The 11,067-nt window shown below is 37.3% G+C and overlaps 1 protein-coding gene across 4 annotated transcripts in view; it reads right to left on the minus strand.

Annotated features, from left to right (window-relative positions):
- Positions 1 to 8,715, minus strand: part of LOC145668025 (trypsin-like) — a 139,739-nt gene extending 131,024 nt beyond the window's left edge. Inside the window, exon 1 of one of the 4 annotated variants that reach the window (XM_081735491.1) lies at positions 8,583 to 8,715. In XM_081735491.1, coding sequence (XP_081591617.1) covers positions 8,583 to 8,643 — 61 coding nt within the window. In that variant the 5' untranslated portion in view covers positions 8,644 to 8,715. Of the gene's footprint in view, positions 1 to 8,542 lie in introns of all 4 variants that reach the window. The other 3 variants (XM_081735490.1, XM_081735492.1, XM_081735493.1) reach the window with 3 other exon arrangements.
- Between the last annotated feature and the right edge of the window lie 2,352 nt (positions 8,716 to 11,067).

Below are 11,067 nucleotides of genomic sequence, written 5' to 3' on the forward strand. Positions count from 1 at the left end.
GAAGACTTGATGGCTCCTTACGGAACCGATAACTAAACCTATTCATTACCTGAGGCAAATTTTCGTTGTTATGCTTCAGTTCATGGACTCACACATTGACAGTAAATGCTTCTCCAAAGTGAAATCATTAGTATCTGCAATTTTTGTTCACAAAAATCGGAAAGGCGAGACAATGAACTGGTCAATGCATGGACTTTACTCCCCTCCTCCCACGGGCACTCACGTAGCAGTTATACGGCAATCTCATGGTAATTCACGTGAGGAGCATTGTTGGCATATCAGTGATTAGTAAGGGAGGTTGAAATCTTAAATATCATAACATCTTGCATCTTACAGGCAAGGGTGCCCACAAGAGTGAAACATGACGCCAATGGGGAATATTTTAACATAAAGTAGTTAAAATTGCCTCATTTCACGCAAAGACAAAATATCCCCCAAAAAGTTACTCAGTCAATTATTGCTTATTATAGCATCCTGCTCCCCCTTCTTCCTCCCCCTGCTTGCCGCGCCAGAATACCATAACCATTTTAATGTTTTCCTGCCTTGTAATTTTTTTTTAAATTAAACTCAGAGCCATATGAAAAATATAATCAAACTTCTTCATCCCAGAATTTTCTAAAAGTTTTTGTCAGATTTCGATAATATGTCAATAATTCTTATTAAGGTATTTAATTGTTTCTTCTAGGTATATCTTACTGCATTAGTGTAGATTGAGAAAATGGGTTCATCATGTAGTGACTAACTAGCATATAAAGTTGTAAATTATTGATTTTACGATATAGTAGGCAATCTTGCACAGCACGATAGCTTTAGTAGAGACCGGGGAGAGTTAAATCCTGAACGAACAAAGGCAGATGTGCAGCACAATTGGTTAAGGCGCTACACAACCCCAATTGTCACTTATACAACATTTATTGACCCTTTGCAGTACGTTATAGGTTTCAAGAATGAGGTGACTTCTTTTTTAATTTAATTTTCTACGCTATGCTCTCTGGAACAAGGCAGACCGACCAATAACACAGGTCTGTGCAAACCCTGACGAAGCGAGCATCAATCACCTTCTATTTGTTCGAGCTTTATCTGGATTGATAATGAACATGTTACCTTTCAGAAGACTGAATTGGCCCAACTATTCTGGAGTCATCAGAAAAGATATGAAAGACCTGTAGTTATGAGGGACTCAGTTATTTCTCTTTAACACAGGGGGATCGTGTACGTACCCATGTTCGTAGTAAATTAAAAGACGTGGAAAGATTTAAGTTCGTATCAATGTTTCATTCATGTGTAGGGGCGTGCATGCGCTAATACCGTGACAAGTGGAAACTTAATCACAAACACAATTGTAACGGTTGCTTTTCTCTGTGAATTTCCTGAAGCATGCTTTCGAGTTCGAGACGGCGTAAACATTTGCCAGATGACTTTTGTTACATATGCGGCGAATACAGTGTTATTAAATATCGCATGAAGAGCATTACAGCCTATGTAAGACATGTATTTTGCGTATTTTAGCATGAAACTCGGAGACCAGGACAAATCGTGGACTCCGAATAAAGTTTGTGTGCAGTGTATTGTGTGCTTTGCGATAAGTTAAGTTTGTATGCATCAAATTTATGTGCTTTACGATTTGGAATTCCAAAGGTTGGAGGGAGCCGCAGAACAACTCTCATTACTTTTGTTTTCCCCATGTCCGTGGGTATAACCGCAAGAATCAAATGCTAATCTCTTATCCTGAGAGCATTCCATCGGTCATACGCTCCGTTCCTCATGGACTTGATGTGCGAGTGTCTTTGCCTCCAACTGAATTGCCAATCATCTCTTCAGAGTCTTCAGACTCAAAACATCCAGAAGTTCAAGGCTCCGATACCGAATATAAGCCCACTGAACGCGATTTACCTCAGCCCTTCTCTCACGTTGAACTTAATGATCTACTTAGAAATCTTGGCCTTTCAAAAGAGGCAACTGAATTATTGGGCTCCAGATTGAAAGAAAAAACTTATTGGCCAAAGGAGACTCGTTTGCGTGGTACAGGCAACGGGAAAAGGAATTTGTTAAGTACTTTGAGGAAGAGGAAAATCTGGTCTATTGTTCTCGGATCGATGAGCAAATGTAATATCAGCTACGGTAAAGATGAATGAAGGCTGTTTACAGATGCCTCGAAATTGAGCCTTCTTCTAGCAGTTGGACACTCCGTGCATTTAACAGAAAGAAATCAGAATAGTGGTTTTCATTCATTTAAACTTATCATAATACATCGATTGCTGACAAATCAGTTTGTCTTCCCAAGACTCGATTATTTACTATGGATTTAAATGGATAAAAACTACTGTTGCCAGATAGTAATGCAACATTGTTCGAGAAAGTTCCTAAACTCCTGACGTAATGAATAAAAATGGGGGTCATTTTCGAAATCAGCACACCAAATCACGTAAGCTCAGTGAAAACTCTTGTCTTTTTCAAAAACGTCAAATCTCGCAGGCCTGTGTAATGAAAGGGAATGACTGTGAAATTATTAACTTTTGCCCTTACACTAACCATAGGCGCACGCCAACGGAAAGAACACTTACAGATTTGATTTATGCAGTTGTTTTATTCTGGTAAATTACATAGCGGATGCCTATAGTTCGTTACTTCCTTAGTTCTGAGGATCATATAGGCGTAAGTTACTTACATCATGTTTTCGGTCTGTGAAACACTCGACGTGTAGATTCAGAATAAATCGTAAAAAATAATAAATAAATAAATAAATTTAAAAAATCTTCAAATAATTCTCTAACACAAATATCCACTGTTATTTTCTTAGCACATGCGAAAATAATTGGGTACAAACTAATAATATGTGTGAGAATTGAAGTGGCATCAAAACGACTATTCATGTAAAAGCACAAAAAATGCATTAGCATATGCTACCGTACAGTAGAGTAGAGTAAGTTATCATAAAGAAGAGTAGGATTGGTTAGATTAGAATAGTAGAGTACCGGTAGTGTAGTTTACGTTACTAGAGTAGATTAGAATAAGTTAGGTTAGTAAAGTAGGAAAACCTGGATTAGTAGAATAAGTTAGGTAAAGAGTGTGTTAGATTAGCACTTAGGTTTAGGTTAATAGGATAAGTTGCGTTAGGTTAGGTTAGTAGACTCACATAAGTTTGGTTAGTTTGGTGCCTGTAAGTTGTATTCACAAGTACCTTAATGTGAAGACCGCTGCGGTTCAGTGGTAGATCGTTCATACTGGTCCGTAGGTCCCTGCTCGATTCCAACCAGCGCAAGTGAACATTGTCAGGGACAAACACTGCGGATGGACTTTTTCAGAGTTCTCTCACGTCATTCAACCATTACAATCCATGTCATCATCACTGTCTCCCTTAACTGTGTATATTCATGCAACATTAAACTCCAAGGAAAGTACCTTAACGTGGATATGATCTTGAAGCTTTGCTGGCGTCTACTATTAATCCAATGTTCTCGGGATTGCTGCCAGAGTGAGTGTTGCTGTGCTGAGCTTTCGTTACCATACAGCGGCAACATCTTCATAGCTCTGAAGATGTTGCCGCTGTATGGTAACGAAAGCTCAGCACAGCAACACTCACTCTGGCAGCAATCCCGAGAACATTGGATTAATACCTTAACGTGGGTTTGAAAGTGATACGAGTTCCCATACAGCTTGTAAATAAATAATGTAGTTTCTCAACACTGTGCAGAGATACTCCTCAGACGGAAAATAATATTAATAAAGTCCTCTTTCATATGCACTAATTCATTTTAACCATCCAATAGCACTTGCTATGGTTTCAGACTAATAACCCTACACTAGTAAACATAAAATACAAGTGTACTACACTGTGCAGAAATAGTCTCCTGGCTGAATTTTACATCGAGTTTAGTTCCTACAATCCCTTGCAGGCTAAACCTATCTGCTAAGGAATCGTAACAAACCAAACCAAACCAAACATACAGGAACCTAATTAAAACTAACCTAATCCAACTTAACTTAACCCATTCATAACTCATTATTATGATGTTATAAAGCTGCAGGGGTTAATGGAATAGATGCCTTAATATCTAATACAACTCTCTTTCACATGCACTTATTGATTTTAACAGTAAAACTAACATTTTTATGATAATCTGTTCTCAATCTGCAATATACTACATTTCACTCTAAAGTTTCCTAACATATTCATACGTATTCTCAACTTGCTTCTATTTTGCACTTTATTCATTTGTTTGTAATACAAGGAAACAATTTATTTATAGTTTACGTGGCCTACATAGTCTACATGAAAATAGCATATCATAGAGTAAAAAACACGCGAATTTAGTCTATGGCAGTATTGCCACACTCCTAGCTGTGGGCTGAAAAATAGTACCAAATTGAAACAAAAAGTGCTGAATTCATTATTTTATATCAGTATAGTGCATGGCTCTGTAACACGATACTAAAAGAGGTGAAGTTCTAGAACAGTTATCATCCTCGTTATGTATTGTAAGGAGACCAAACGCGCCTCTATTTCAAAGTGACCAATAAATCAAAACGGTATTATGACCATATTTGAAAAATGTATAAAACTCTGAGTTCTTGTGTAAACAGTACGTTATAATAAAATATTAAAATATACATTATTGAACCTTATTCTCTCTTACTTCATGACAGAAGGAGGATAATAGACTAAGAAGAATGTGAGGTAAGTAAAGTAATTAACTAATTGACTAACGTTGTAAAAATGTAAAACCGGCCCAGGGTACTAGAACCTTCACTGAAAGATAACACAAGACATTATTAATAATTTTAAGTCACAATGGTATCTTATTTCTAACTAGTGCAGCACACATACGCATAATACACACACAGAAACAGAGAACATACAACATCACATCTCATGTGCAGTAAGACAGTACACATGCAGTAAAAGAAAACACATGATATCATACCTCATGCTCAGTACTGACACTTTTGAAAATGTATATTTGTTAAATGGTGCTGAATTGGGTAGAATTGTATCAACGTTTTCACAAAAGGGTCTGAAAATCACAGACTAGAAGACACAGACCGCAAACTCACCGAAAAACTGGAAATCTGGCGACCGTAGCCCCTCTAACACGCGACGACGGAACTAACCAATCGATCTGATGTTACCTACGTGGAAATTTCGAAAGTAACCACATACGGTACTAGATTTTCGCTCCCTTAGTTACATTTGGGGAACAGTTTTTTCTGTTGACGCACTTCGCGGAACTTAGATATTTTCAAAGTGAACTCTATTAAAACAAGTGAAGGAAACAAAAATCTATTAAAATAAGAAAAGCTGGAATGAAACGTCCATTTCAGAGACAGTACAAAAAAAGTGAACATTAGCTTCTCTGATCTTTCTGTACTACATCTAACATTGAGATGCGAAGCAGACGAAAACAATCCGCCGGTTACTATGACAACCCATGACGTCACGTTCCAAGACCGATGGCAGCGCCATCCACGCACGACGACACTCTGAGAGCGTTGATTGGTTCTTTCGCTGTGCAGACGATCCAAACTGATTTCAATAGCGCATATAGGAAGTTGCTCGTCTGTATGTATTCTAGTCTGTGCTGAAAATGGTACAATCCGCCGCAAAAAAAAAACCTGCAAGATGAGCATATAAGTTTATTGTGAAATGACGAAGTCTTTTGCTCCAAAATAAGTGTGCACGGGAGGAAGCCGAGGTTTATCCTGGCATGATTCGTTCCACTTAGACGTTATGTTCATTTCCTGTGATGTTAGGTGTAGTTTCACAATAAACTTACAACCTCATGTTGCAGGGTTTTTTGCCGCGGATTGTATCAACGGGCCGGTAAATGACAAAAAGGCAGTGTTGCTAACTAGAGAAATTCTCCTAAATCTGGGCAAAAAATTTAATATTTTCAAAATTTTTGTTTATACATCCGTACCTATACATCCGAACGGAAGTCAACTTACGCCAGTCGAACATTGGTTCTTACTGAACAAAAGCGGGTACAAATCATTACAATGGCGTAATTAGGGGGCGCATGAAAAATTCGTATATAGGTTCTAACCCTTGATTTTTATAGTTATTCCTTACTTTTCTGTTTACCGTGATCTATATTTTGTAATTAGAGGCTTTGTTTCTTAAATATCGCCATGATACCTGTAGGATATATTAGTGGTGTACAATGTTTATTTTAAGATTGTTTGCGTCTTTCTAATAGCAGTGTTGGCAGCTACAGAAAATTCAAGATTTTAGGGGGGAAATTTTGGAAATATTCCCTTTTTGTATCTATTATTTTCCTCTTGTTAGCTACATTCGAACAAACGTGCCACTGTCTGAAAGCCGCCTCCTTAGCCTACACAACGCACCATAAGAAGTTTAAGTAGGATTATTAGGGAAACTATAGTTCAGGTTTATAATAAACCATATTATGTAAATGGTAAGGAAATAGTGAATTTCTGAGGTAGAATGCGATATTTTTTTAATATATATATATTTTTTAATTTCATGCTTACTTTGTTAGATATCATCATGATATTTGCAGGATATATTAGTAGAGTACTACGGTTTATTTGTAGTTAGTTTGCGTCTGTCTGATGGCAGTGTTTCCAGCCAAAAAATTAATTCCCGATTTTAGGTGAAAAATTCGGGAAATTTCTCTTTTCCCCACTATTATATCCCTCTTGATCACTACATTGGAACAAACCTATCACTATCTGAAAGCCTCCTCCTTGGCCTGCAGAACCTACCAGAAGAAGTTTCAACAGGATAATTAGGGAAGCTGTAGCACCGGCATATCTGTTGCTTCTGAGGCGTAAAAAAAAAAAAAAATGTCAAAATTTCATGCGTATGATAACAGATTTTTCTCTCCCTTTATATGGCAGCCACCGACTTCAAGTTTTCACTGTACCTTTTCAACACACCAAAGATTTTTTTAGGTGACTTGGACTCATATGGCAACAGTGGTGCCAGCTACAAAATATCTTCAAATTCGGTTAGGAAATTGTAAATTTACGTCCCTACATTTCTCTCAATAATTTGTTCCCCGTTGACAACACTGCAATATAACTTGCACGGTAATTGTTTACAAAGCTGGTGTGGCTGTTCTAACATATGTGGAGATCCCATATCGTTGTGGTATATGTATTATCTGTACCTTATTATAAAAATTGGTAACATGACATGTTGGCAATCAACAATGTACCAAGTTACCCCCTCCCACAAAATAAAGAACCAAGAATACAAATAGTACAACGGTATAGTACCTCCATACATACATCATCATAATCATACTACTACTACTACTACTACTACTACTACTGACCCTACTTCTACTACTACTTATACTTATGTCGAGAACAGAACCCAACCAACCCCTGCGGGGCTTCTAACCCGTTCCTACTACTAATACTACTACTACTGCTGCTACTGCTACTACTACTGCTACTGCTATGATTACTACTATGATTACTACTACTACTGCTACTACTACAACAACAACTACTACTACTTATACTTATGTTAAGAACAGAACCCAACCAACCCCTGCGGGGCTTCTAATCCGTTCCTACTACTACTTATACTAAAGCAACCTTACTCTATACTAAGCACTACAATGCTTAACTTACCTCACATTGTATGTAGGTATAGTCTACCGACCTCCACAAGACTATACTCATTGATTTCGCATCCGTCACAAACTGGAATACGCATAAGAATCCTGCGTGCAATTTTCGATCTCAATCTTCCATGCCTATTCGCCACACTAAACAGTTCTCGAATGTTTTTTTCCTACATAACACACTTCGGATTAATAAATTGATAAGCTCGATCAGTGGCCACATATACATACGACAAGGCCACTCCAAGTATTGAATGTAATTACACTTTAAAAATCATTTTAATGAAATAAGGATCTCATACTTCACAACACGCAGTACCATTTAATATTTAAAAATTCAATGAAAAATAATCAATGAATTAAAATTTTCTGCATGAAGCAACGAACTACTTACCAATTTAAGTGTTCCGCCACACTCCAGAAATACAACTTCCGCTACATCCGCGCGCACATACTCACTATAATGTAAACAATCAACATGGCTTCCAGCCGTCAAATTTTATTCCGCAACATCTTTCGTAATTTTTAAATTAAATTTAAAGCTACTTATAGATAACCTGCAATCTTCGTTACCACCCACATTAAATCAACAACATATCTACATAAAAATAAAGCAGAAAGTGCACTTCTACCTACTCGGGAAGTACCACACCAGCGTCGTAATATATTAATACTTGCACCAGAAAACGACTACATCCCTCTTCTAAAAAATAATATTTTAACTATATCAATCGTGTAAATAATTTTTGAGCAATAAGTCAATGACTAAAAATGTGGGAAAACACCAAAACTGACCTGGCTTCGATAGGGTTAACACTTCCTAGTGGACCACAATAACTACGTAATTTCTAAGTGACTGTTTTGTAGATGAGGAACTATTTTCAAGCTACTAGATACCTAGTTTTACTAAATGTTTGTCTTAAAACTTAACTGGTATTATCTACCTACTACGACTCATAAATCATTGGAATCTTTTAATCTTACTCAACAACACCTGAAGAAATAAAAATAGTGGGGGAGGTAGGCAATATGCTTCTTGTATCATTAAGGATAGATGAAAACATACAACACTACTATATAACAAATGATCATATCATTTCAATAAAATATAGCACAGAATACATTTCTTCTTTTTCCTTCCCATAACATGGGGAAGATTTTAATTAGCGCAGATATTGAGGGTACAATCAATTGTTCGACATATTCGGCACTGTTGAATATAGAAATCTACTTCGTTTTAAATTGTCTTGTTGGGTTTAGAGTACAAAACGAGGATAGTACTTCCAGTTGCCTATGTCACTTATGAGAGATATAAGAAAGTAGAAAAATATAGCGGTGCTGATATAAGTTACACTTTCATTATTGTCCACATTACACATTAAATCTTTTAAGGATTATATAGGGAATATGGGGCCCACTTTTTGGATTTACAGATGAAATGTGTTATTTCATAGAAGACGAATAATACTTAAGAAAATTATGTAGGCCTACGTAGGTGACCAAACTCTGATTCAGATATTAGCGCAACAAACGGCATCGGAAATTTAGCTCTTTTCCCATCATATTGTATTATATAAACAACGCATACAACATACGTGTTTAGTACAGTATGATTAGTAACAGAACTTACAGTTAAGCATTATTCATTATAACACGAATGCAGGCCCGTATCCAGGGGGGTCTAGGGGACCCGCCTCCCCTAAATTTTTGCTGGCCCCCTAAAAGTTTTACAGTTGGCTTACAAAAGAACTATAATATAATGATGAACTATCATATGGTAGGATCGCCCCCTTCTTAACTTCAGCCCCCCCTACATTTTTGGGCTGGCCACGAGGCTGCACAAATGTCTTTACAAGGTATTTAACTCATTAGAGTATTCGTCCTAACAGTAGTAATGGCGACACCCTATCGAAGTTTGGACTTTGACCCCGACCTTTGTGACGTCATAGGTCAAAGGTCAATGACCTTGGCCCGGGGTCAATGACCTAGGGGTACATAGGACCACCCCCTCTAAATTTTGGCAGGGGTACCATGGCCCACCCCCTAAATTTTGTTAGGGGTACATAGGACCAACCACCTTAAATTTTGGAAATTGCCAAATCTAAAAATTTGGTATGGTAGCCTAGAACCACAGTATGTACCTCTATCAGTATTGGGTGTCTATGTCGTTCCCTTTCATGGGTAAAAAATTGCCAAAAATTCAAATTTCGGGGTTTTTTGACCTAATTTATCCCCTTGGATGAGGTGTTAATACCTTATATAGTTATATGGGCGTATACAGGGATCCATTACCTTTCATAAGACATGGGTATATTAATGCACCTCTTTAAAAATTTGGGAAGGGTACCATGGCCCACCCCTTAAATTTTGGAAATTGCCCAATTTAAACATTGGGTATTATAGTATAGGACCCTAATATGTATTATGATAAATTTGGGTGGTCCACCTCATTCCCTTTTAGGGGTACAAAATTGCCAAAAATATAAACGTAAGCAATACGTTATACCACGTGTTTGGTTTTCGACCTAATTTATCTCCTTGGATGAGGTCCTATTACCTTATATGATTATATGGTCATGTATAGGGGTCCATTACCTATCATAAGACATAGGTACATTTGTGCACCCCGGGAGGGGTACTTTGGCCCACCCCTTTAATTTTGGAAATTGCCCAATTTAAACATTTGGTATTATAGTATAGGACACTAATATAGATCACTATAAATTTGGGTGGTCCACCTCGTTCCCTTTTAGGGGTACAAATTTGCCAAAATTTTAGTACAACCACGTGTTTGGTATTTGGTACATTTTATCCCCCTTTGATGAGGTCCTATTACCTTATATGATTACAGGGATCTATTTCATATCATAAGACATAGGTACATTGGTGCACCCCGGGAGGGGTACCTTGGCCCACCCCTTAAATTTTGGAAAATAATCAATTTAAACATTTGGTATTATAGTACAGGACTTCAATATGTTTCGGTGATCCTATTGTCAAATTTTTTTAGTACAACCACGTGTTTGGTTATTGACTCAATGTATCCTATTTGATAAGGTATGGACGGGTATCCCCTTTCAATTTGGTATAACCCCTCGGGTGTAGTACGGTCCCGTGATCGATGATTTGGTTTTGATGCGCGACGAGGTCCCTGGTCAATGTTCTCTAGGAATTAGGTGGAAACTTTGCCCAGGGTTCTCGTCTTATATCGCACAGTTCTTTAGAAGAATCTGAACGTTGTATATGGAATGGACAATAAAATACATAAATAAGCATAAATTGTATTTTATTCATATTTCTAGTTTCTTCTTTTTCTTTCTTATTGACAATGTTTGTATATTGAGCTGGGTTTCTTCATTAGACTGCCTCCTCTTCTTGATTGTAATGATTTGTTTCCATGTTTTGCAGCATAGCGCCCGTTTGCAAAGCTTCGTATTGTGAATTCTGTAAAAATGAACGAGGAAAAAGA

The sequence above is a fragment of the Thermobia domestica genome, chromosome 13 (assembly GCF_964235325.1).
Source record: "Thermobia domestica chromosome 13, izTheDome1.hap1.1, whole genome shotgun sequence".
In the NCBI taxonomy this organism is placed as follows: Eukaryota; Metazoa; Arthropoda; class Insecta; order Zygentoma; family Lepismatidae; genus Thermobia; species Thermobia domestica.